This window comes from Microcebus murinus, chromosome 14, assembly GCF_040939455.1.
Source record: "Microcebus murinus isolate Inina chromosome 14, M.murinus_Inina_mat1.0, whole genome shotgun sequence".
Classification (NCBI taxonomy): domain Eukaryota; kingdom Metazoa; phylum Chordata; class Mammalia; order Primates; family Cheirogaleidae; genus Microcebus; species Microcebus murinus.
Window position 1 is genome coordinate 15267320 of NC_134117.1, and position 27796 is coordinate 15295115.

General features: G+C 41.9%; 1 protein-coding gene across 2 annotated transcripts; it reads right to left on the reverse strand.

The window, feature by feature from the left end:
• Positions 1-2783: 2783 nt before the first annotated feature.
• On the reverse strand, positions 2784-27282 carry PLEKHS1 (pleckstrin homology domain containing S1). 2 transcript variants are annotated; one of them, XM_076009775.1, is made up of 13 exons: positions 26815-27282; positions 21087-21133; positions 16553-16641; positions 16333-16439; positions 15573-15707; positions 14145-14220; positions 13103-13207; positions 11287-11412; positions 8970-9076; positions 8263-8472; positions 7371-7472; positions 5645-5780; positions 2784-3055 (listed from the first exon to the last, which is right to left on the reverse strand). In XM_076009775.1, the coding sequence occupies exons 2-13, from the start codon at positions 21112-21114 to the stop codon at positions 2876-2878; spliced, it is 1401 nt and encodes a 466-aa protein (XP_075865890.1). In that variant the 5' UTR covers positions 21115-21133; positions 26815-27282; the 3' UTR covers positions 2784-2875. The 2 variants fall into 2 exon arrangements, with proteins under 2 accessions (XP_075865890.1, XP_075865891.1); XM_076009776.1 differs by lacking the exon at positions 26815-27282 and having other exon boundaries at positions 21087-21493.
• Between the last annotated feature and the right edge of the window lie 514 nt (positions 27283-27796).

The following is a 27796-nucleotide window of genomic DNA, read 5'->3' on the forward strand; positions in this document are numbered from 1 at the left end:
GTGAAAGGTCCGGATGGCATTGTGTACCAAGGGTAAGTATGGATACGGCTGTAGTGGGCAGAATGTGAGGAGGGTGTGTTCCACCCTCTTAGCTCTGGGGAAATGATACATATATGAGCCATACATCTTTTTCTAGTCTTATAGCTCTCTGAACCATGTAATAGAAGAGGACCCCAAAACCTGGGGTCTGAGATAAATTCCTTGATTACTGCACTTTGGGGCCAGTTTGGTTATGTGCTTCTGTTGGGGCCACTACCATTGTTGTAGAAAGAGCCCAGGTTGAATCCTGGGGAAGTGTGGCTGGCCTCCAGCTCTGGAAAAGGGGAGGCCCAGAGGAATGAAACCAGGCAAGGAGGAACAGAAGGCAGATGTGACTTTGCCTAAAGCCAAAGCTATGGGTCCCTCTCTTGCCTCAATGGCTCAAGAGTGCACAGCAGCACCTAGTCAGGAAGGCATCACTTCTTGCAGGCACTGGTCATCCTGGTCCCCTAGTAGCAGAGAGCAAGGAGTGAAAACCAGGCTTCTCCCTTTGGGAAGAAGGCTCCTTTTTGGAGGTAGGGTAGGGAGTGATAGTCATTAGCGTCTTTCAGAGCTGGTGAAAACTACGGGCCCTCTCCCGTAAATGCCCCTGTGGAAACCCCAAGTCCTGCAGCCTTTCAGAGGACTCACATGGGTCTCTGTGGGCCCCCTGGGATGATGCTTCCCAATGTGTGTTCCCTGGTCCATCTGCTGTCAAATCCTCTGGGCGGGGCGGGGGTAGGAGTAGGGTTGTTAGAATGCAGATTCCAGGGCCCCATACTGAACCTACTGAATCAGAATCTTTGGGTAGGGGAGATCTTGGAATCTGCCCTGAGAGTTCCTTTGGGAACAAACCCTCCTGTGAGAGAAGTTCGGGGAGCAGACTCTGCATAACAAGTACCCCAGCTGCAGGTGGAAAGGTCTGGGATTAAGGGAGAATCAGGAGTAGGCTGGCTGCTCTCACTGCAGCGGGCTGGGAAGAGCCTGGGGTCGGGAGCCAGGGGTTCTGTGTTCTGCTCCCAGCACTCCCGGGAGCCACAGAAATGATTCAACTCCTTAGGCCTCCAGCCATTTGCCTCAGTGATGGGGTGGAAGGAACTGGCAACTAAGGGTTGTCCAGCTCTCCTTAGCATGGGGGTGCAGCCTGCTGAGGAAAGCAGGGGGAAGGCTCTTTGGGCTTGGAGCAGTGTATCCATACACATTGCTGGTTGCCAGATGGTTTTGCCTTGATGGTTTTTTATTTCCTTCGCTGTGGTGGCTTGGTTTCTCACTTATGAAAGTTTAAAAAAATACACATACATACATAAATATTTTTTCACACTTGTATATATTTTATTATAAAAGTGACATATGCTCATTGCAAAAAAAAAAAAAAATTCAAGCATTACAGAAATGCCTCTCCCTCCATGGCCAACCTTGATCATATTTCTCAGATAATTTTTTTTTAATAATTTGATATATTCTAAACTTTAATTCAAAAAAGCATGTCAGAGCAACAGTAGCACAATTAACACTACATATCACACAATGTGCTTAAATTTAAACCTCATGACAATGATGCAAGGTATCTCTCTCCCTGATTAGAGTTGGAAACATTTTATCTATACATCTGCACAAACAACAAAAATCTATTTTTTACAAAATGAGATGATATAATACTGTGCTATAACTTGATTTTTCATTCTTAATATATCGTGAATGTTTTTCCATAACTATACATGCTGAACTTTTTAACATCTACAGTGTTCAATTATATGAAATCATAATTAAGCAATCCCCAAGTGATTTTTTTTATTATTACAAACAATGGTACAGTAAACTTTTTTTTTTACAGATATCTTTGTGTATTTGTGTGAGTATTTGTGTAGGATAAATTTCTAGAAGTAGAAAAAGTAGGTCAAATAGGACATGTAGATGAAAATTTGTTTATACTTCCCTGACAATCTGGGTAACAGAAAATGAATTGTATTTGAATGTCTCTTCTAAGTGCTGAAGGTCTTTTCTAATCTAAGTCTAAATACAAGGTGAGGATCAGGACACTGGTTTCCCAGAGCTGGTTTTGGATTCTTGGCGCTGCCACTCAACAACTATGAAACCTGGAGCCCCAACGCGGGCGTGTCTTTCATCATTCTAGGCCTTGATTTCTTCACGTGAAATGACAACATGGTATGATACTGTTTCTGAAGGCTCCTTTTGCTCTAACATTTCCCGATTTGATTAGTGCTTTAGCTCTCTGCCTTTGTTTTCCTATTTATAAAAAAAGGGTTTGATTCTTTTGGCTTCCCAAGATTATCAGTTAATGCATCCATCAGTTAAGAACTATCAGACTTTGAAGTGCTAAGTAGTTGTCTTACTGCTTGTACAGCAGGCAGCTCTTTGCTGCATGTGACCTAAAACTTCCTTGACTTCTAAAGCTTCTGGGTCTTTAAGAAAACAAGATACTTACTGAATCCAGGAGGCCACTCTGTCTCAGCAGTCTGGAGGGGGTGATGAGAGGCAGGACAGTGTTTGGGAAGGCTGATCGGGTATCACTTCTCTCTTGGGAACCTTGCCTTCCTGGAATGAGTATTTCCAACTGTACGTTCCCTAACAAAGAAGGGATTGTGTGGACCACGACCTCATGGAACACGCAGCATGTATTACGTGAGGGGCTGACCCAAGCTGCATTGTGGCGTTTGGGACAAAGTCTCAGATAATAAGGCTTTCCATTTTCACTGCGTTCCATAGTCACTATCCCACTGAACCCTCTCAGCATTTCTGATGCAATAGCCAGAGAGGGGACACTTATCCCCACGGTTAAGATGCAGATGCAGAAATTCCGAGAGCAACGGCTTGTCTCATATCTCAGGGTGGCATGTCACTCTCCAGTGCTTTTCCGAGGGCCCTTTTTAATGCCTGGACCCCTCTTTAGCGCCCTCTCCAGTCTAGATGTATCCAGTGGAGGAGGTGTGACACCTTGATACCTTAAGGGGCATGTACAAGCTACAACATGGAATTTCTCCGAATTCGGGATCCTCCCGATGGTGAGTTTTACTTTCTAAAACACAAGAAAGAAGAAAATTATATGATTAAAGATTATCCTTTACGGTGGTTGGTTCTCAGTCTGTCCTCATTCACACACTTTGAAGCTGTTTTTGAAGAAAATCCTGTGATGAACTGTGACATGTGGGCCACAAGCAGCCAGGGATGACTTGTGTATTTGGGTGGAAGGTGGGTTATTTTCTGGCGTCCACTGGCCTGAGCCTTTAGGGCAGATTCCAGAGGGCATCGATGGTGTCCAGGTGGGCCCACTTGCGCCAAGACTTAAAAGAGCCTCTTGAAACTAGTGAATCAAGATGAGACCACCAGACAGGACCAAGCCCAGACAAAACTGGGAGGAAATTGAAGTTTGATGAGTTTTGCAGGAAATCTAGCTTGTTCTGCCCTTGCGCGTGCCCCCCCACACACACACCCACGCGCGCGCTCCCCCCCCACACACACACACACTCCTCTCCCCGGCCTTCTAATATCTCACATTCTCTCCCTTCACTGACCCCAGCCCATCCCCACTCACCCTCCCATTTATCTCAACTGTAGCCTGACAGGAAGGAAAGCAAATGTGATGGGCTCGGGGACTTGAAAAACATCAGGGGCCCTTGGTTGTTCCTTTATTGGTGCCACATTGCCCTCTTCCAACTTTTTCTTTCCAGGGATCAGATGTTTGAATTTTAACCGAGGATTGGATATCCATTTTAACATAAAGAAATAAGCCAGGAATGGTGGAAGTGGAAAAGTAGGGGGATTTTCTGATCTTCTGGACAGTCATGTCAGTGAGACCCCATATTTCTCAGTGGCATCCAGGAGTTGTTATCAAATAGAAAGGAGGAAGGCAGAGCCCGCACAAGAGAAATGCCGTCGCCTCCCTCCTGTGCAATGACTCCACAGTGTAGAAGGGCGGTCATGATAAACTGCAGTCAGCAACACCCAGGGAGAGTTCCTGGATCAGCTCCCAGGCAAAAACTCTTTTCTTGATTTCTAAGCCAATGTCTGGATCTTTGGGTCAGAGTACTGTTTGGTAGCTTTCAGAAGGGCTTAAAAGATTATATTGGCCACTTGGCTCCAGTGTGGATCTTTGGCAGAGAAAATATGCAACAGTTACCAGATTGTTAGACCAGGTCCCTGAAAGCTACCTCTTTTCCACCAGGCAAAATCCTATCCAGTCTTCAAAGCCCAGTCAAACACCACCTCTGAGACACCCTCCTGGCCTCCTTCAAATAGATTTACTCCCATCTACCTCTGTGCTCCTGTGGCCTCTGTTCATATTATCAGGGCACACACTGTATTGTAAGTGGCACATAACATGCTGTTTTATGCACTGATCTATGAGCTCCTTAAGCTCAGGCTGAAGCCATTTTTATAGCTCTCAAACCTAGAACAGTATCCAACATTCAGGAAATGATCAATAAATAGAGAATGAATGAATGAATGAATGTGTATATGTTCTGCCACTAACTAGTTATGTATCGTAGACAACTCACTTATCTTTACTGGTTTACTCATTTAGATAATAGGGATAGTAAAGTTTGTTCAATAGAGTTATTGTGTGATATAGAACAGATAAGATATATTCTTAATATAGATATGCTAGGTAATCATAAACTCTTAGAGTTGGGAGAAATTTGGGAGATCATCTAGTATTATGGATTTCAACAATTTTAAGCCAAGAAACTGTTTCTTCCAGAAAGCTAACAGGAAAGTCCAATATTTTGGACTTACTTTTTTTCATAAAAGATCAATGGTAAATGTGAACTTCTCCAGTTGAAGCCCCAGCAAACTGTTCCTTTCCTCTCCTCTTTTTTCACTCCCGTCCCGGGGTGCAAGAAGTAGTTTGAAAACCAACCCTCTCACTTCAGAGAGAATAAAGGGAAGCCAAGGGAAGCCCAGGGAAGGAAGGGGTTTTTCCAAGGTCACAGGGCTAGTTAGAAATAAAAGTAGACCACAGAAGGAATTAAAATGGAAACTGCACTGATGTCCAGGACAAGAGCCAATCCTTTATAAACACACATACTCAGTGCATACCCACATATAATGTTTCATTCTTACGATAACTCTAGGAAGATACAGCTATGATGATTTCTGAGATGAGGAAACTGAAGCTTAAAAAATTGAACTTGTACAACATTCCATGGCCAGTCATAGTAGAAATAAAAGTAATAACTATTAATATATCGAGCACCTAATACGTGCCAGTTACTGTTGTAAGCATGTTATTCCCATTTAATCTTCCAACGAGTGCTGTCATTATCCCTGATTTTTCATAGAGGAAAACTGAAGTACAAATTGGTTGAAGGAGTCAGTTTGCAAGCCCTGAGCCAGCCTGATTTCACATAAGCTCTTTTTGCACCTGAGGTCCTGAACCCGGGTACCTGCTCAGTCTCCTAGCCCAGTGCTCTCTCCAGACACTACTCGATGGGAAAGAATTCTGAAAGAGTCCTTCCTAAAAGAACATTCTGTTATTTATGCTCAGTGGCAGAAGAAGGAAGAATCCCATTTGTGTTCAGAGTATTTCTCAGACTCCATCTAAGACCATGATCTTGTTCCTTCTGGCACTGACTTGCCCGGACCAGGGCTGGTGAGTAGCACTCACCTCCTTCTGTATGGATCGGCTGAAAAACAAGGAAACCTCCTCCAGGCTCTGGGGCTTCAGGTCATTCACCGCCAAAAGATGATCTCCATGGTAAAACAAGCATCCCAGGCGCGGGGGGCCTTCCCACTGAGCCACACTGCGGCGGGAATACGACACGTGAGACGGAGGCCAGCTGGGAGGGCAGGGCACGCGTGGGGCCTCGCCCTGAGCTTGCTGCAATGCCTCTGAAGGAGACGACCTCCTTCTCCTGTTTGGAATATTCTTTCCTCTATCCCTGCTATGGGAGCCTACCCCTTCCCCCAAAGCCCAGCTCAAATCATACTGCCTTTACCAAGTCCTACGAAGTCCTACATTCCATTCCTTTGCTGTAATTAATGTCCCCTTCCCCTGGACTTCTATTGTATTATATGAGTACCTTATTTATTATATTTTAAATAAAATGCATTTTATATTTACTTGTTTATGTAGCTGTCTTTTTCACCAGGCTATGTGACCCTGGAAGTATGGTACCACCTTTTTGATTGTTTTGTTTTTTTAATTCTTATAGTCCCTTAGCTCCAAATAAACAGAGGGTGCTCAATAAGTATTTGTTGGAAGTGGGTACATATGATTATATAATGAATATCTAGTGAACAAATAAATGAATTGATTGATGAGCAACCCCAGTCCTAGAGAAGTCCACAGTCTTCGTCAAGTATTTATTGAGCCTTAGAGAATGGCAAATTTGGAAAAATGGAAGGTTGTGGTTCCTCTCCACTTAGAAATTATAAGATAAATAATGTGTAGCATTTACTGTACAGTGAAGGGCTTTCTTCTCTTACAAAAATGTAATCTTCCTTCAAAATAAATTACAAAATCTTTAAAAGAATGTAGAATCAGGCCAGGTGTGGTGGCTCACACCTATAATCCTAGCACTCTGGGAGGCCGAGGTGGGCGGATTGCTCAAGGTCAGGAGTTCAAAACCAACCTGAGCAAGAGCGAGACCCCGTCTCTACTATAAATAGAAATTAATTGGCCAACTAATATATATAGAAAAAATTAGCTAGGCATGGTGGTGCATGCCTGTAGTCCCAGCTACTCGGGAGGCTGAGGCAGGAGAATTGCTTGAGCCCAGGAGATTGAGGTTGCTGTGAGCTAGGCTGACACCACAACACTCACTCTAGCTTGGGCAACAAAGTGAGACCCTGTCTCAAACAAAAAAAGAAAAATAAATAAATAAAAGAATGTAGAATCAAATAAATAGTGATTAAGAAAATTCTCTGTCACACTGTCTTTTGTGTCTGATTCCCTGACAGGCAGTTTTTTACCTTCTCTCTGGAAGTCTTAGACCCTGACATGTATGCCTTTTTTCTTTTAGATCTTTGAATTTTGTTAACTTCATTAATTTTATTCATTCCTCAAATATTCATTATGTGACGATTGGGAATGATGTCTTTGGACCATATGTATGCCTGCCCATTCTTCTTCATCTTTGAGAAGTCAGAACTTGACTGCTTCCTGGACTTTTGGGTCCTCTTACACACCTTCCTCCAACCCCACCTTCCAGCTGACTCTCCTAGACAGCAATACCCTCATTTCTGCTTCAAAGACCTTCTTGTAACAACAGCAATATGGTAATCCAAGCCCCCTGGTCAGTTTTGCCAAATACAGTGTTTCAAGATATAATTATTCTCGTCGTCCTTTCCAACTCCATGTATAATCAATAACAGTCAAATCGCCGACCTACCATATCCGTCCTGAGGCTTCTATGAGAGTGAGATAGTTTATGATATCGGAATGAGAAAGGAACACATTCAGCTTCTTCACTTGGCTTTCATCAGGGATGTTGCTAGGAGACAAGACATTTGTGACAGTCATGTGAGGTGACTGGCCCTGGCTCTGAGCTATACTTTCTGAGTAGACTTTTGGCCTCCTATTTCTGAGATGATATTAAACATTTTCTAGATTGTAAAGGTTGTCCAAAACATTTGCAAGAAAAGTATAAATTTAAATTTCTGAAAAGTACTCATTAATGTCCTTCTCTACCCATCTTGGGATGTGGTAGTAGGTGGTAGGCAACAGGAAAGGAGGCAAAAATGGACTAAATTGGTTACGTAACTGTCCACATCAGGTCAGTTTGTGCATTTCTTTGCCGGAAATGATTCCATAGAAGAAGACACAGAGAAGAGTTAAAATTACAACAATCATATCAAATGCTCTTGGTATCACTTAAAACCTAAATACCCCTCTCCTGGTGGATGATGAAGCCTCACGCAACTTCTGGGTCCATAATCACACTGATGTAAAAAGCTAGGTGACATGCTACTTAGGTCAGTGTGTGTCCAAAGTTCCAGGACATGAAAGATTGCCAAAGGACAATTTTTAAAAATAGTTGAACTTGCTACGCCCAATCCAGGGACTACTTTCCCCAGCGAAAGAGAGTTATTTATTCACTCTCCTTGGCCACAATGACAGGGAGAAGTTGGTCAGATTCTTGGCTGACTTGGAGATTTTTAGGAACTGCTTTAAAATTTAAATTATACGCAAAAAAAAAAAAAAAAAGAGAGAGAGAACAAAAGCAGCAGTAGCAGCCTGCCTTGCTCTTAGGGCCCATAAAGTTTTAGAAATTAGAGCTTTACTTGATTAATATAGACAATTGCACAACAGTTAGTGAGGTTGATCTCTTCTGGTCACTTGCGGCCTGCGCTTCCGTGTTGGCAGGTGAAAGACACGAATCACTTCCTGAGCCTCGTTCTTGCAGGCGAAGCTCCTCAAACTGAGTGTTTGGAAGGGTCTGGGGTTCCTTTTTTCTGCTCTCTGCAGATCCAGGGGATGTCTCTTGGAAAAAACTACAGTGTAAGAAGTTAAAACAAACCCTTTTTTAGCATGTCTATTTACAATTTTCCGCTGTGTGTGTCAGATTTAAGCAGCTAGCAGCCATGTGAAAACTAACAAGGTCTTGAAGTCTATCCAACCACCATCAGAATCCCAGCCATAGTTAGAATCAAATCCAACAAAATTTCCCTTCTGAAAATGGATATGGAATCAAAATAACCCTTTACAGGGTTGGGAGGACAGAAGTGAGAGTGTGAAAGACATAAATGCAAAATAGAAAATAACTTCCCTAGGAGACAGAAAATGTCCTGAGGACATTACTGATGGTTTTCTGTGGGTGGAGAAACCACTGCCACATTTTCTTGTTTTGAGATTACTGAATTAAATATGTTGAACCTTGTCTGTGGTAATGTTTTGCATCAATTTATCAGCTATTAAAATGAACTGGCAGTAATTATTCCATAACAGCAGATTAGCTAAAATCAGTTTTTTAAATGGCAGTTTCACTTACCCGGATTTCATTGACACGTAAAGACGATCAATTCTTTTGGAGATCTGGTCTGGACTGCCAGGTTCAATGGCTTCATCAGGATTGTTGGCAGCAATAATATTATCCAACTATAGATAAGAGGAATAAATGTAAAGATACAAGTCTACCAATCAGGTATCTTCTTGTTCCTGGTATTATGGCTCTGCGCCCTGAAATAGTAAGTGTTAACATATCTACCACCGACCGGATGAACGTGGTTCTCGTTTGGGGTATATGCACCAACCTTACCAGAACCAGCAAAGCCTCTGGCAGACTCAAAGTCAGCTTTCTTCTCCCGAATCCCCCATGTTCCTGATACAAATGTTCTTTCTATTGGACTAAATTGCTATTTACCTTTCTGTTTCATCATTAGATACTTAACGACACGAGAGCTTTTCCCCAATCAATTCTACCACTAAATCATGGCACTTGGCTGGGTCTATGACACAGGCTACTGTGCTCTCAGGCAGCCCAGGTTGCTTGGTTGGGAAGGAGGGTGAGGGACCTAGAAGGCATGGCCCTTGGGAGGCTCTCAATAACTCCTTTAGAACGAAGACAGTCACTTGCAGCAATGGTTGTTCAAAACCCCTGAGGCCTCCTAGCAAGTTCATTGTTGACCCATCATTGGAATACTTGGCTCCAGTCAAGCCAATCTCCCGATTGTCCCCTACAAACAGTGCTCTTCCCGTCCCCACGTGCACCTGCTTCCTTTACCTGGCATGCCCCTCTTCCCTCCTGCCTGTTGGAATCGTGTTCGGGCCTGGCTGACGTCCCGCAGCCTTCTCTTCTCGCTTCAGCTACTGCCAAGTTCTCCTTTCTCTGGATTTCTATTGCCTAGTTTTGTACTGTTTTTTTTTTTGTTGTTGTTGGGCGGGGGTAGGGGGTCTTTTAGCTTAGTCTTAGCTGCTTTAATTAGACTGCATCTCACGAAGTGCCTAAAAAATGCCAGGCTTAACTGGTGCTTGACACACACCTGACTGCTTGTTGGGACTATCACAAAAGACTGCGTCCCAGGAAACACGAGCATGAACGTATTTTTGGTGAAAGAAGGGCTCTGCGCTCAAATGAGCCTGGGAAATGCTGTGCATTGTATCAGGCCTGGCTCTTTATAATGCACCACTGCATACTAAAGGCTCTGAGAATTCTGCTGCTAAGAAGCTTGTTTAACCTCCTTTAACTTGGTGTTTTCAGACCTATTTGGCCAAGAATGCTTACTCTGTAGAAACACATGTCACCATCTTGTAGAAAACCCCCAATTTGGGAAACAATGCCATCCCTTCACCCCCCTTTTGTCTTTCTATCTCTCACTTCCATTCTTTTCTCGAACTCCTGACCTCGAGCAATCCTCCCGTCTTGGCCTCCCAGAGCGCTAAGATTGTAGGCGTGAGCTACTACGACACCTGGCCAGCCATTCTCTTCTCTCTGTAGTCTGCCACAGATGTAGCTGCTAAGTTAATGTTAGTGAAAGTTAATTCAGGTTTTGCAACCTCTCAACTATGAAGCCATCACTGCCCCTATGCTACCCACAGAATGAAGTCAACTTGGCATTCAAGACCCATCGTGTTCTGACTCTTTTTTATTTTATTTCCCACTGTGCCATTCATGCACTCTCGGTTGCAGCCTAACTGAACTATTCACCGTACACATATCAATTGCCATTTCATCTCTGAAGCCTTCCCTGCCTCTGGAAGAGAGAGAAAACCTGTCCTTTTCTATTGCTCCCCGAGCCCTGTAACCATACCTCTATGTCACACTGTCACACAGCGACTGAGAGGACTGTGATCTCTGAGGGCAGGCGCGACATCGGATTCATCATTGTAGGCACCATGCCTAGTACAGTCCAGTGCCGGCGCGCAGCAGGCGGCCAGGAAGGGCTTCCAATGGATCAATAGACTGATACACGCCACCCAACTTACCACCCAGGGACCTTTGCTCATATTATTCTTGCTGCCAAGCATGCAGAAAGACTTCCCAAGTCAATCCCCCACATCCATATTTTACCAATCAAGTAAGGTCAAATCATCTCCCCTGAGCAACCTTCCCTGACCTTTTGTCTGGAAGTCAGCCTCTCTCCCCTCCCCCGTCGTGCACCCTGGGCATATTACAAGCATCTGTTCTCAGCATGGAGCCCTTTCCGTCTTGTATTATAGTCAGCTCCTATCCAAGTGTCAGCACCATGAGCACATCACTTGATTTACCTGTGTTCCCATGGACGCCACCTAGTGCCTCGTGAACAGTGCATGGCAGGGGTGCAGGAAATATTCGTAGGAATGCATGATGGACAGACAGAAGGGGTTACCTCTAAAAGAACAGCTCGAGGACTAAGGTAATGACTCTCTTCTTTTGTATCTTTAGTGGTCTCTGACAAGAAATCATATGGTAGATGAGCTGGTCTGAATTCTGGAGAACGTTTTTCCATAAAATGCTGAATGAAAGGGAGAAAAAAGAAATTAATCCTTTTTCTTTTCTTTGCAAGAGATGGAATTAAATCACACGCTTTCTGGAAAAGCCATAATAGATTATTAGTTAGGTTGAAAAGACCAGAAGATCTTCCAAGGTAATATCCAGAAGCCCACAACTTGAACTTGCCTCTGGAGTCTGGGTCACCACTGATGATATAAAAATATAAGCACATCATTCAGCCTTTTATTTTTGTTCTACCATCTGGAGCTGTAACTTAGAACAAGTGGTTTTCTCCCAGGGTTGGCATTCTAAGTCCCTAAGCTCTGCCATGGAGTACTCCCCCCCCCCCATCCTTTTCTGGTTATCATCCAAAGCCATCTGAGGAGGTAATTAACTCAGAGACACTGCACCTTTCCTCTTCCTGCTCAATATTTCTCTTTTGTGTTCTGCTCTCATACTTCTTTTGTTTCCATAGCAATGTACTTTGGTCATGTTGATCACGTGATAGGGTGAATTACTGGTTTCAAGGTGATCTAGGTTCAGCTAATTATTGCTCTCCCTTCCCCAATAGATACATGATATTCTACCACAAAGTAGCTGCTTTGTATGGTAGGAAAATTGTTATAAGTACAATTTAATTCATCCAAGAACAATGCCTTCGAGCAGGGGGTTTGGAAAAGACTCAGTATTCTCTAGGAAATCCTTGAAATAAGGTGATAAATAAAACACAAACAACCAGGTGTATTTAAGTTGTATCCATTTTTCTAGCTCCAAGCTCATGGAGCCAGATCGTCTGAGCTGAGGGTAAAGAAAGGTTCTCCACTTAATTTAAACAATAACAACAACTACCAACAAGGCAAATGGTACTCAACTGGAGCTGGTTGAAACATCACTGGATCTGAATACATAGTATGGAAAAGCAAACTGATCAATAATATTATCTCTGGGGGGGAGGGGATATCATGAGTGAAAAGCAAGAGGCACTTACTGAAAAGGATTGGCCTTCCTAACTGTTTTATGCCACTGTTTCTACTCATTAAATGAATAACTAGGATGAGATGTTTGGCGTGGTGAATTTGATATGTTACAAAAAGCTATTAAAATAGTTGGAGAGCTACCAACTGGATAAAATAGGAGGCTATGCTTCATTAGATGAGCTTGGTACCCACAGACAGGGGTAAGTCAGTGGCTAAGTCTCTAAGGGAAGAAATATTGATAGTATCCATGCAGAAGAACAAAACCACTTAGCCAGTTCATTGCTGATGTCTAAAGTTGGGAACATTGCAAATCCAAGAAAGCTGAGAGTCTGCCTTTGCCTGTGCAGTACAGACAGTACGGCAGGAAATCAAGTTGTGTTTGGGGAATCTCTTTACAGAGGGATTTGTGTGCTGTGTGTAGAAGGAAGGAAAAAGCTGCCAACCAGGCTGTGGTTTAGCCAAGGGATCTTAACCTCGCAGCCCCAGACGCACGGCAAGAGCATCTGAAATGAATGTATATATTGAGAGGTATCCGGCCAAGCAGTGAGGCTCATCTTTGGTATGGAAACAAACTACACACAGGACAACTGTCAGGGCTTAGGATCATTCTTATGGTCCATTAGGCTTTGGGGAAGGTGGGCATGGTCCAATTCAACTGCTAATTGGTGAGATTTTGAAGCATTAGCTGACTCCGAAGTGTGGTGTTCTGAGAGGGAAATAGGTAAGTATAATTACCATGTCTGGGAGACTATTTCTTGGCCAGCCGGAGTCCTGTGATGAGCTTAAAGGACCAAGGAGAGTGTCTGAAGAGGGCCTTTTATCACCCCATGAGAATTTCTCCTGCTTACAAGAAAAGAACAGTGTAATCAGGACACAGCTAATCTCTCATCTGGACCGAAGCAGCAGCCCCTCCACTAGGCTCCCTGCCTCCAGCCTCTCCCCATGGCTGTCTAATACTCATGCTGCCAGATGGCTGGTGTTATCTCACTAAAACCAGAGCTGACCTTGACTCTCTCCTGTTCCCAGCCCCTCGAGGATGCTCAGCCTGGCCTTCAGAGATGACCCACGTTTCCCTCAACCTATCTTCGCAACTGTGTCTCCCTCATGCCGTGTTCTCTTTGCTTAATCATTTGAGTCCACTTGCAGACATGCTTTGCTTTCTCCTCCCTGGCTTTCGCTTTTGCTGCAAGCATAGAACAGCCTAGAAAACATGTCAAAAATAAAACAAACAAACAAACAAAACAAACAAAAAACCCCCAAAAACCTAGAGACCAAAATTCCATCTATAAATGTCTGCCCTAAGAAAGAACTTAAAAAATTAGCAGAGGTCCTCGTAAATTTAAAATTTAAAGCTACTAGCACTTACATGAAAGAGACATTATATTAAAAAATGCAAGCAAGATGAAAAACATTTTTATAGAAACCACCCCAGACTTAGTCATTTGAAAGGAAGCTTATTATGTACCTTGAATAACAATGATTGAAAGTACTGTAGTTCTAGCTACTATTTAAAAATATTACAGTTAACTTTTCCTCCCCCCCACCACAATAAAGAAAATCTGAAGTGTCTGTATTTTAGCTCTCTTGCAAAATGCAAAAATAATTTTTTTCCTATTGTTAATCATAAAAAAATAACAGGGACGTACATGTTCTCACTTATTTGTTCCTTGTATTAATGCCAAGTTGCTAAGGAGAAAAAAAAAAAGCTACCGTTGTTTCCTGTTGAAAGAGGGTTGTGTTCAGTTACCCTGTTATTTTATTAGCGATATACAGTCACCTTTTCATTCTGATGTGGTGCTTTTATATTCCGCCAATATGATGACAGGAAGGAGACCCAGTCTTCAATCTTCTCCCTGTTGATAGGAATACACTTTCAGCCAGCGCGTGACAACAATAGCACCTGCACTCCTTTTGAACCAGAGAGGGACTCTTTTATTAACGTTAGAACAGGCAGTGAGAGCAGGTACCAGGGAAATAGGATTTTTCCTAAGTAGTTTAAATGGCCCACCTCCACGTTTGCACACTAAAATTACCTCTCATGCCACCTTTGTGGGGGAAGCTCAGAGAAATGAGCAGTAAAGTCGGAAATAACAGTAGTAATCACAGGGTTTGGGGCTTTTGGCTTTGATGCCGATTTCTTTTGTGTTCTTAAGTGAGCCCCCCAACATGTCAGCACTATTTTTGTGTAACTGTCCAGGTGTGTCTCCCCTTAAGGAATACATGTGTTTACAAATAATGTGCTTGAATGATGTTTTATAAATCACATCTTCTTTTCTGTTAACTCGCCCGGCAATTTAAAAGAAAGCATTGGGTCAATCTGCAGCAGAACAAGGTTCTTCATACTTTGGCTTTAGCATTTGTTGCCATTCCCCCACTCCCCCAAAACCAACTTTGCCTCTCACTCAAGCAGATACTTATCGATGAAGAATCCATTAGGAACCTCTGCTAGTGCCAGGAGCCTCTCTTGAAAACTGAAGATTCCATTAGGGGTGAGCATAGTCCCTCCCTAATATATGTAGCTTGCATGGATGTTGGTGTATTGGGTTCTTTTATATGGAATACATCTGGGGTGATGGTGACTGTTATGCACTGAATTTTGCACCCCCCCCCTTCACATGTTCCAGTTACAATCCCTAATAACCTCAGAACGTGACCGCATTTGGAAATAGAGTTGTTGCAGATGTGATTAGTCAAGATGAGGTCATACTGGAGTAAGATGGGCTCCTAATCCACTATGACAGGTGTCCATATAAAAAGGGGAGATTTGGACACGGAGACAAGCACACACCAAGAACACCACATGAAGTCTGGATTATGTGGCCACAAGCCAAGGGAACTACCAATAGTTAGGAGAGAATAGATCTGCCTGGAACAGGTCATTCCCTGGCACCTTCAGCGGGAGTGTAGCCCTGCCAACACCTTGATTTCAGACTTTCGGACTCCAGTACAGTGAGACAATAAATTTTTGTTGTTCTAAGCCACCCGGTTAGTTTATGGCACTTTGTTATGGCAGCCCTAGGAAACTAGTACAGTGACTTTTCAAGGTAATTAACAAGTAATGTAGACTGACAAAATGGCGTTTGAGGCTGTGGCATGGGTCTCTGTTCAGAGCATGTTTGTTGTTTATTGGTTTAGAATGTTTTGGTCTCTGGGTTGCTTTTGTGTTGCACACAGGAGATGCTCTGTGCTATCTGACTACTCTCACCTGTCATGGCTGATGAGGAAGTACTCCCTGTTAGTGGTTCTGATGGACATCACCTCATCAGGCTGACATTTGAACATCTTCTGTACAGATTGCAACTTCTCCTGGCTACTTATGCCGACTTCTACACTGGAATTTCTGTTGGATACAGACACAGAGTATTAAACCAATGACAATGCAAAAATAGAAAGAAAACGGACTACTATTTTATACTGTGATTCAAATTGAATAAAACTTTAGATCTACTTGATACATGTCTTGAAGATTATCCAATAATTTTAGAAAATAAGTTTGGATTTTGGATTCGGTCTATCATTAATTGGAAATACTTTGGTTAGCCTGAAATTTAATTCAAAACTTTCTATTTTGTTTGGATTCCGGGTGCCACAAATGATTATCTTTGCCAATTTTTTTGTACATAATTTCTTAAAGAGAGACAGCAAAGCTGATCTAAATATTTTTAAAATGCATTTTTGCCTTTATAAAATGGTAATTTCATCTGCTGCATCTTGTCCACAAATTACATGAATCAAAGACCTTCGCTGAATGCTTCTTAAAGATTTATCAACTATAACATATACTATAAAATGTTTATCTTTTGCTCAAAGTGTTTACTATTTTAGCTCCTACTCAGTCACAAATAATAAGTTTGAAACGCTTGGTTGCTTTGGTCAATGATTTAAGTTTCAATTTGTATGCAGCTTGTTAGTATTTGACTTTATAGTAGTTGTTGTTATAAAACGTTTCCTGCTTGGATACACACCGATCAATTTGAACGGAGCCTCGGTAATGATGGTCTTTGTAGTAGAAGAGAGTAAAGCCCTCTCCCTTATTCTTTAACAGGATGAAAAACCGCTTTTTCCAAGAGTTCTGAAACATAAAATAGATTCTACATCTCAGTTAAATCTCAGAGGAAACGAACGGCGTTTTAAAAATGCTCACGAGGCTGGTGGGAGGCTTACTAAATCATAGTGAATACTTACCACAGAGGAGAAAAGCGGAGGAGGTGGTGATTTAATAAAGTGATCTTGTTTGCAGACTTCACTTTTATAATAAAATGTAAATTGTTGGCCTAATAAAAGAGAGTGAACGGGACCCAGTTTGTTCTCCATTAATTTCTGAAAAGAATTGCTCTAATTGGAAAACATTGTTTATCTCTGGAACAGTCTTCAAATTATTCGGTTATTGGAAAGAACACCCATAATAACTCAGGAAAACAAAGGACCAAGTGTATGATTCTATGATTCTTATTTACTCACAGTGTGAGGCCTTCATTTATACAACATTTAGGACACCTTAATTCAGCCCGTGCTGTCTGGCTCTCTATTTCTGAAGCCTGGCATTGGCTCTCTACATATGAGCAAAGGTGGTCTCATTTCCATCGCAGCAACATGATAATTCTGCATTGCCCTTTGGCATAACAAACCAAGTAAAACCAGTTGCTATTAAAAACGAGGTGGCAAAAGGCTGTTTTGCGAAGTGGGAGCAGGTGGAGTTGCTGCAGAAGTTGGGGAGGAAGGGATGGAAAGGACAGCTACCTTGCCAGAATTACTACGTACTATTCTAATAGTTCCAAAAGCTGTGTTATTTAATACCAAATCCTGACTCTGTTTTCACTTCATAAAAAAGCTTTAAGTTTGATAATTTTTTTTTGAGAGAGTCTCACTCTCTTGCCTAGGTTAGAGTGGTGTGGCATTAGCCTGGCTCACAGCAACCTCAAACTCCTGGGCTCAAGCAATCCTCCTGCCTCAGCCTCCCAGGTAGCTGGGACTACAGGCACGCGCCACTGTGCCTGGCTAATTTTTTCTATTTTTAGTTGTTTGGCTAATTTCTTTCTATTTATAGTAGAGATGGGGTCTCGCTCTTGCTCAGGCTGGTCTCGAACTCTTGAGCTCAAGCAGTCCTCCCACCTCGGCCTCCCAGAGTGCTAGGATTACAGGCGTGAGCCAAGAAGCTTTAAGTTTTTAAGTAAAGGCTGCCTTTTCCAAAACTAAGGACAAACTAAACTCACCTGGATGTGAAAGCAAAACCAAGCTCAACAAAACCAAAACCCAAAACCCAACACACGTGTGTGGTGAAACTACCTGAAGTCAGAGAAAGAACCATTGATTGAAACAGATTAGAGGGCCATAAACAGTGCCTGTTCCATCACACAAGACTGGAAACACTTATAATTTACAGAGCATTGGGCAGAATACTCGGGAAGGTCTTGCCTCAGTAGCGAGGGATAATTAGCCCTTGGCTGAAGACTGCTCCAGATCCACCTAACAAATCACAGAAGCAAGACTTAAAAGAACAAGGACCCCTTGGTTACGACAAGGGGTCCGTCCATCCTCTGTGGCAAATGTGTCTTGCTCTTGCTTTGTAAACCTATATCTTGCTCTTGCTCTGTAAACTTATCTTGTCATTCCTCAATAAATTTGGTTTCATGCTTGCCTTAAAAAAACAAAAACACAAAAACAAGGTTGTTTGCAAGAAACTTAATTACATCCCAGAACAAAGCTCAAGATTTATAGGAATGCAAAAATATCCAGGACCTGACAAGGTAAAATTTGCAGTGTCTGGCAATCAAAGATTACCAGGCATGCAGAGAGGCAGGAAAATATGACCTATAATGAGGAGACTAATCAACAATTAAAACAGATCTAGAACTGACCCCGATGTTAGCATTGGCAGAGAAGATCATTTTTAAAGTTATTAAAACAGTTATTATCATTGTATTTTCATGAAGTTAGGTAGAGACATAGAAGATATAAAAAAGACTCAGTGAAATGTTAGAGATGAAAACTACAATGTCTCAGGGAGGAAAAAAAACCACTGATGGCTGGCCGGGCACGGTGGCTCACGCCTGTAATCCTAGCACTCTGGGAGGCTGAGGTAGGTGGATTGCTCGAGGTCAGGAGTTCGAAACCAGCCTGAGCAAGAGCGAGACCCCCGTCTCTACTATAAATAGAAAGAAATTAATTGGCCAACTAAGTTGATATATATAGAAAAAAAAATTAGCTGGGCATGGTGGCGCATGCCTGTAGTCCCAGCTCCTCGGGATGCTGAGGCAGGAGGATCACTGGAGCCCAAGAGTTTGAGGTTGCTGTGAGCTAGGCTGACGCCACGGCACTCACTCTAGCCTGGGCAACAAAGCGAGACTCTGTCTCAAAAAAACAAAACGAACAAACAAAAAAACAAAACCACTGATGGGAATGAGAATAAAGGCAGATTAAATATTGCAGGAGAAAAGTTTAGTGAACTCGAAGGCATAGCAATAGGGACTATCAAAATCAACAACAGTGAAAAAAGAATTCAAAAACATAAAAAGAGCACCAGTACACTGTGGACAATTTCAAGTGGCCTAATACACATGTAAGAGGAATCCTTGAAGTGAGGGACAGAGACAGACAAAACATCCAAAGAAATAATGCTAAAAATGTTACAAACTTAAGCTATAAACCCAGAGATCTAAGCCAGCTCAGTGAACCCCAAGATAGGATAAACAAAGGAAAGTACACCAAGGCTCATCATAATGAAATTGCTAAAACCAATGATAAAGAAAAAAAATCTTAAAAGCAGCCAGAGGAAAAGAAAGACATGATGTGTACAGAACAAGGACAAGGAACAAATATACTGACTTCTCATCAGAAACAATGCAAACAAGAAAAAGTGGAACAGGCCGGGCGCGGTGGCTCACGCCTGTAATCCTAGCTCTCTGGGAGGCCGAGGCGGACGGATTGCTCGAGGTCAGGAGTTTGAAACCGGCCTGAGCAAGAGCGAGACCCCGTCTCTACTATAAATAGAAAGAAATTAATTGGCCAACTAATATATACAAAAAATTAGCAGGGCATGGTGGCGAATGCCTATAGTCCCAGCTACTTGGGAGCCTGAGGCAGGAGGATTGCTTGAGCCAGGAGTTTGAGGTTGCTGTGAGCTAGGCTGACGCCATGGCACTCACTCTAGCCTGGGCAACAAAGCGAGACTCTGTCTCAAAAAAAAAAAAAAAAAAAAAAAAAAAAGTGAAACAATATATTTAAAGTAGTGAAAAAAATACCATCATTCAAAATTTCATATTCAGCAAAATGTATTTTAAAAATGAAGGCAATTTAGACTTTTTAGACTCATAAAAGCTGAAAGAATTTATCACTAGGAGGCTTGCGTTGTTAAGAAATATCAAAGGAAATCTTTCAAACACAAGGGATATGCAGATGGAAATCTGAATTTATACAAAGGAATGAAGAACACTGAAATGGTAACTACAAGGGTATATATATGAAAAGTTTTTCTTACTACTTAAAACATTAAAGAGTCAATTGATTGTTTAAACAAAAATAATAACATATGTTATGCAGATTATAACATATGTACAAGTAAAATGCAATCTGATGGTACTATAAAGGCCAGAAGAAAAAAATGGAAATACATTTTTGTAAAGCTCTTATATTATATGTGAATTGGTATAATACCACTGGAAGTTAGACTGCACTATGTTAAAGACATGTTTAAAGCAATCACTAAAATAACAAAACAGACATTTACAACTAATAAGCCAACAACAGAGATAAAGTGAAATCATAAAAAAAAAAAACAACCCTCAATTCCGACTCATTCTGAGGCCAGGATTACTCTTCTTGATAAAACTCTTGGCAAACTAGGAACAGAAGGGAATTTTCTCAGCCTGCCAAAGTGCTGGGATTATAGGTATGAGCCACCACACAAGTTACGATCTCTTTTAAATCCCTATTCATCTTATAGGGTCTAGCTCAAATCCCTTCTCCATAAAACCTCTCTGGATTCCAATAATTATTAATACTTACATGCTTTTTCTTCTTCAGACTCCATAGCATTTTGTATTTATTTCATGATTCCTGTCATAGCCTAATTATATGTGCTGATGTTAACTTCCCAATACAGCTACTTGCTTAACTTCCTAACAAGATTATAGACTCCTTGCAGACAATGCCTCTTATTAATTAATCTGCATATCCCTGTAATATAAAGCACAGAGACTTACTAGTAATGGGTGCTATGTAAATATTTTTTAGTTGAATTGGATAATTTAACTGATGAGTGACTTTATCCTAAGTTCTGCTCTTCTAACCACTCGCCTACAATGAGCTATGTGAATAAGCAAGAACATTTGAATACTGTACCTTGAGCTACCTCATAGTAAATCCTGTTAACAATTTAGGCAGTTTCTTTAAGAGGGAGCAACATGTAAAATTAAGGAAATACTCGCCAGTCCTTGCTGGGTCATGGTTTTTGCTATTAGCACTGTCTTCAAGCAAAAGATACAATTTGGGGCCCATGAAAAAACAGAAAATGTTAACTTTCTAGACAGGTAAACTCTTACACGATAATTAACTGAATCCAGGAAGGGATTCCTGCTACATTCTCAAACCAAGAATCATTGTCACAGAAAGCCACCCATTATTCCCACTAAGACCAATTTCTGTATCCTGGTCAGCTTAAAGGGAGTTGTTGGTCATTTTCAATAAAAAGATTTCTCCTGAGATTATGCCTGTTGGGTACCTGGACTCTTCTGAGGTTTGGATTCCATGCTGGCTGGCTGTTCTCACCTGTCAAAAAGAAGGGTTCAGTAGGTCAGTCCCCAGACAACAGTGTGTACGCTTCATTGATTAGCCACTGAATCCCCGAGCACCACCATGGTGCTCATGATGCTCATGAGAAGGGTTATGGGTCTCCCGCCTTCCATTCTCTCTTTAATATTTCCCTGCCTGGCCCTGAGGCTGAAGGTGGCCCCCGTGACGAGACAAATCCAAGCAGCTGTGCTCATGCAGTGGGTGGCTCTGCGGAGGTGTTTGTTGTACAGATGACTGAAGGCGCTGTCTTCCTTAGACTTTCTCTGTGCCTGCTTCCTAAGTGGCTCTGACGAGAGCCCTGGGGGACAGCAGCACCAAGGAGGAGAGGTAAGAACAGGGCAGAGGGCAGAACAAACACAGCTGCCGGCTGAGAGGAAGCCCAAGTCCCTTTCCATGCCAGGAGCTCACTTACTCCAGAGGGAAACTTAGGAGCCAGCACCAGGCCACCCCTGTTCTTTAGCTGCCTCAGCCACCCGAGCGGGCCCTCCTCATGCTGCCCAACCCTGGGGGCTGAGGGCGACACAGGGAAACTGAATGTGAGAGGCCAAGTCCTCGCCTGGACAGCTGCTGGTGATCTCGTGACCAACACAGGGTCTAAGAGAAGGGGACTCTCATGGGGAAAGGGCTCCAGGGAAGGGGAGATCTTTGAAACCAGGAAGGTGTTGGTGTTTAACATATACCTTCAGTTAGTAAGTCCCGCAAAATAGAAAAACAGAAGGGAGGAGCCAGGGAAACCCCAGGTACAATGGAGAGGAGACAGAAGCCCTTTACCATCCAACTGACATGGTGTTATGTCCTGGTCTTCAGCATAAACTCACTCATTCCTCCTAAGATATAGATGGTTCGTAGTGATTATCTAATATTTTATACATATATATGTATATATATACACACATTTACATACACATATATATATATAGAATTTTTTAAACAGATATGGAAAGTCTCATGATTAGGACAAGATCTCAAGTTCTCAAAGTATACTTTGGGAGGCTGTCAGAGAATCTGGGAGCTCTTTGGAGACCAGTGGGGTCCTGAAATCATACCTACTCTGCCTAGGGAAAGGTTTTCTCTCTTGAGGTGTGCTGTATAATAAATAACAGTAGTGATTATTTGAGGAAATTAGTACTTTTCTGGGGCATCTTAAAGCATATATTCAAGAACTGGTGCCCTTAGCCCTTACCCCGTGTGGTGGGCACACTCAGATGCGTTCAAGGAGCTGTAATGCCCAGGAAAGATGCCAAGCTATTGAAGCCAAAGGCTTTTGTTTCCTGGAAAAGCAGGTCTGCCAGAGGAAGAGAAATATAACCATGTTCAAACCTTGCCCACTCCCCAAAAAGGATGCACAATATAAGAAAACATTACCCCTGAGGTTTTGTATCAAATTCATGAGGTTCTTTCCAATTTCAAGAATTTTACTGCCTGAAGAAGAATGGGAGACAAGTGGTTTGCAGCCCATGACCTTTCCCTCCTCCACCCATGCTATGGGACTCTGCCGCTCCTCCCCCGCAGCACCGAGCCTCGTGAGTAACAGCACTCCAAGATCAGATCAGAGCAGTGTGCCTGAGAAGTTAGCCGTGGGTGACATATTTTAAAGCCGCGTGTTTACAGCAAGCTATTTTGGGCTGTTCTTTGTCCAAAAGCCCCAAAATCATTTTTTCTGGATAAAATCCTTAATTATTTTTAAAGTCTTTATTACAGTTTACAAACTGAATTTCCATACATTATTTCTTTTGTGTCTCAGAATGGTCCTGTTCTGAGATAGCTCGTTTTGCAAATGAAAAACTGCATCTGCAGAGAAGACTGAAGTGACTCACGCGTAGGTCCCCCACCGAAGCACCATATGATGTTCACAGACAACCCCAACCACATTCATGCTCCCTGTGCATGGCAGATGGCAAAGTCCACTTTGGAGGACGTCTCTGGCCTTCCAGTGCTCGTGAAGGGCTCCCAAGTCACGTGTCGGGACCACGCCTCCCTCTTCTCCCCACCCACCATAAAATGAGATAACAGATAAGGCATGGGGTGTGGTGGCTTCCAGTGTAAACTCTGGGGTCTGGGGTTAAGTTTCCTCACCATTTAAAAAAATTTTTTTTTTATTTCAGCATATTATGGGGGTACAGATTTTAAGGTTTCAATAAATGCCCTTTCCCCTCCTCCCCCCACAAGTCTGAGTTGCCAGCATGACCATCCCCATTATGAGAGCTGTGACTTTGGGTACATTGCGGTACCTCCCTATGCCTCCATTTCCTCATCTGCAAAATGGAGGTGAGAGTATTACCATGCTCTGAAGATTGCTGCGAGCAACACTTGAGATCATCTGTTGATCAGCACTCAATATATAACAAGAGCTTGATAAGTGAAAGTTGTTAGGTCCTTTCCAGCTTATTCTATGACTGTTTCATAATGGCTAGTGTTCACTGAGTACCTAATACATTCCAGGCCCTTCTACTCAGTAAGTCCCTCATAGAGCTATTGTTACTGAGAGAGGAGAAGGAAAGAGAAGTTTATTACTTTGCTAGCAAATGAGAAGGATGGAGATTCCTGTCTGAAAAATGCCATTGTCTTAATAATAAGCAGAAATACTGAGCTTCAGGCAATCGCTGTTCAACTACAGTTGATGATTCTAATGGTCCCATCCCATCCCAAGGTTGAAGTCAATCCTGTGACCTCCACCCAGGACCTCCCTCCACCCAGTCCAGCTGAGCCACCACCTGTTGTACAAACAACAAAAGACTTACCCTGCCCCTCCCAACCACTGGCCTTAGGCAGGGATGCAGGTTTTAGTTCTCAAAAAGGAATAGAGGATGTTTTAAAGAGAGAGAAAATATTTTTGCAGTTTTGTCCAGACCATACCCTCTGTTACAATATGAAATCTCATCAGATCCTCATAACAATACTATAAAGCTTATACTATTTTTAAAATGATACAATACCCATTTATAGACAATGAAATAGTTATTAGCAAGATTAAGTAACTTGCCTTTGATCACATAATTAAAAAAAGGCAGAGCCAGAATCCTAACTTGAGAGTTGGTCTTAACCACTTTGCTCTTCCTCCTATCTAAGAAAGAATTAAATCTTTTCATAGTTCTGTTTGCATTTCTTGTCATTGTCCCCAAACAAAACAAACAAATAAACAAACGAAACCTTTCCCTCTTTGATTTTATTAAGGAGAATCTCCCCATAGTCATTGCCTAACCTGTTCTTTGTAACATTATTTGAGATTTGATGAGTATGATATACTAAGTGGTCCTATTTCCCTCTGACTGTAGTATAGCCTGTTAATGGGAAAGAAGCCAAACTCTGTAAAATAATTTAAAAGAGGTTTATTCTGAACCAAATTTGAGGACCATGGCCTGGGGCCATGCCCAAGAAGCCTTGAGCAAGTGGACTCTCTGAGGTTGGGTTACAGTTTGGCTTTATACATTTCAGGGAGACAGGAATTACACATAAAGTCATAAATCAACACATGGAAGGCATACATTGATTTGGCCTGAGTGGTGGGACATCTCAAAGCCGGGGCTTACAGGTTACAGGTGGATTTAAAGACTCTTTGATTTGTAATCAGTTAAAGAAATGAACCTTTGCCCAAAGGCTTGCAATGTTTTAAGATAAAGAAATCTGCTAATTAGAAATAAGCCACCAGCCATTTACCCCAGACTCAAGTAATTTGTTATGCAAATTGGGGACAGGTTTGTCTTGTAGACTTAGGCCTGTTAATGAGCAACAAAGGATTTCTGGGGGTGGGGCATGACGAGGCATATCTGACCTCCTTCTCATGGCCAGTAACTCAGTTTTAGGGTATACCCTTGGCCAAGATGGGGTCCATGCAGTCAGCTGGGGGAGAGCTTAAGATTTTATTTTAGTTCATGAGTCCAAGAAATTTATCAAGAAAGAGCTCATAACAGCAATATTGTTCTACAAAATTTTCATTTTTCAACTTTGCAATTGCTTAAATTGCAAAAAAGCTTTTAGGTAGAATCAACATAGTTAAAATGTCCATACTGCCCAAAGTGATTTACAGATTCAATGTAATCCCCATCAAAATACCAACATCATATTTCACAGATCTAGAAAAAATAATCCTAAGCCTCATATGCAACCAAAAAAGAGCCTGAACACCCAAAGCAATCTTAAGCAAAAAGAACAAATCTGGAGGCATCACATTACCTGGCTTCAAATTATACTACAAGACGTTATAGTAACCAAAGCCACATGGTACTGGTATAAAAGTAGAGACATAGGCCAACAGAACAGAATAGAGTACTCATAAATAAAACCATCTACCTACAACCAACTGATCTTTGACAAAGCAGACAACAATATACAGTGGAAAAAGGAAGTTCTATTCAATAAATAGTCCTGGGAAAACTGGATAGCCACATGCAGAAGAATGAAAAGGACCCCTGTGTCTCACCATATACAAAAATTAATTCAAGATGGATAAAAGACAAATGTAAGGCATGAAACTATAAACATTCTAGAAGAAAAAGTGGGAAAAACTCTTCTAGACATTCGCCTAGGCAAAGGATTTATAGGACCCCAAAGGCAAATACAGCAATAACAAGAATAAGTAAATGGTACTTAAATTAAAAAGCTTCTGTACAGCAGAGGAAATAAGTGAATAGATAACCTACAGAATGAGAGAAAATATTCACAAACTATAGATCTGACAAAGAACTAATAATAATACTTAGAATCTGTAAAGAATTCAAACAAATCAGCAAGAAAAAACAAACAACCCACCAAAGAGTGGGCAAAAGACATAAATAGAAGTTTTTCAAAAAAGACAGACAAATGGCCAGTAAACATATGAAAAAAATGCTCAACATCACTAATCATCAGGAAAATACAAATTAACACCACAATGAGTTACCATCTTACCCCTATCAGACTGGCCATTATTAAAAAGTTAAAAAACAATAGATGCTAGTGTGGATGCAGAGAGAAAGGAATGCTTATGTACCTGTTGGTAGGACTGCAAATTAGTACAACCTCTAGGGAAAACAGTATAGAGATTCCTTAAAGAAACACATGTAGACCTACCATTTGATTCAGCAATCCCAGTGCTGGGTATCTACCCAAAAGAATGAAGACATTGTATCAGAAATACACCTGCACTTGAATGTTTATTGCAGCACAATTCACAATTATAAAGATGTGGAATCAACCTAAGTGCCCATCAATTCATGAGTGGATAAAGAAAATGTGATATACATATACCATGGAGTACTACTCAGCCATAAAAAGGAATGAATAATGTCATTTGCAGCAACTTGGATGGAACTGGAGATCATTATCCTAGGTGAAGTATCTCAGGAATGGAAAACCAAACGCCATATGTTTTCACTAATAAGTGGGAGCCAAACAGTGAGTACACACAGGCACAAAGCAATTAAAGGATATGAGAAACCAAGAAAGGGGGAGGGGGGGGATATGGGATAAAAATTTACCTGTTTATAATGAAGACTATTTTGGTGACCCACACACGTAAATCCCTGACTTAAGGATTATATAAGGTACTCATGTAACAAAAATACTTGTACCCCCTTTAATTAATATTTCAGAATAAGAAAAACAAATTAGTTTAAAAAACAGCTTCTAGATCATCACATCCTTGAGAACGCAAACCAGTCACACCAAGAAGTACTTACTGGAAGCCAGGAGGTCGCTGGTCCAGGAAAGTGCCTTGTCTCCGGGTCTCCTGAACTCACCGGAGCTCGCTCTGAGCTCTGGTGCTGGGGTGACAAGTAAGCACAAGTTCTGTTTGAAATCTGAACCAGCAGGAAGTTCTCAAACTCCTACCCTTCGGCAGATTTTACTCTTGCCCCAAATTGAAATGGAAGCTGGTGCCCAAGGGGAAGTCCTGGGCTTTCATTCTTGTGGCTTGGCGCAGAACTGCCCTTGGCGTTCCTGCTGTCTAGCATCAAAAACTGCAAGCAAATAAATAAATAATTCCTGCCAGACTTTGGACCATCGTCACAATAACTCTTATTGATAAGGACACCAACCTACTCTTGACTTCCTGCAGTGACTACCACAGAAAAAAAATCCCTTTGCTTTCTAGCCATCCATATCTTACCTATGCAAGGATTCCTTTGTACCAGATGAGGAAACAAAAGCTTGTCTTCTCCAACACACTTGTGCATGCCAGTGGTTTCCAGGAAGAGCTGCTCATTCATCCATAACAGAGGTGTTGTCATCAGCAGGGCGGCGCTGGGCATGCTCTCCTGCACAGCCACCCAACAACTCTAAAAAATAAACAGGTTGAGCGAATGACCCCTCTTACACCTGCCGAGTGCTGTCTGGCCACCGAAGGGTCTTAGGTATGTTTTCATTTATATCACAAATTGTTAGAGGAGAGGACAGAGTGCTAGTGGATGTTATCTTCTTATATTACCTTTAGAAGTGAAAGTACAGAATTTTAATCTTTATTACCCTTATTAGGGTAGCTGGGCTCAAATCAGCTCTGTCACATATTCATTGTGTGGTCTCGGTAAGTTACTTAAGTTCTCTGAGTCTGCTTCCTCATTGGCAAACTGGGGTGAATATTACTAGCTTCACAGGATCTTTATAAAAATTAAGTAAGATTTCGCATATAAAAAGCTTCTAGCGCAGTGTTTGATCCACAGTTAG

What these genes read in the sequence shown, in the direction of transcription:
- PLEKHS1 (XM_076009775.1), bottom strand. Translation starts at nt 21,114, where the DNA reads ATGGAATCCAAACCTCAGAAGAGTCCAG. An exon ending in GGCTCCGTTCAAATTGATCG is followed by an intron (nt 15,708 to 16,332) that starts GTGTGTATCCAA and finishes TGTATCCAACAG; the next exon opens with AAATTCCAGTGTAGAAGTCG. An exon ending in GCCGATCCATACAGAAGGAG is followed by an intron (nt 3,056 to 5,644) that starts GTGAGTGCTACT and finishes CTTGTGTTTTAG; the next exon opens with AAAGTAAAACTCACCATCGG.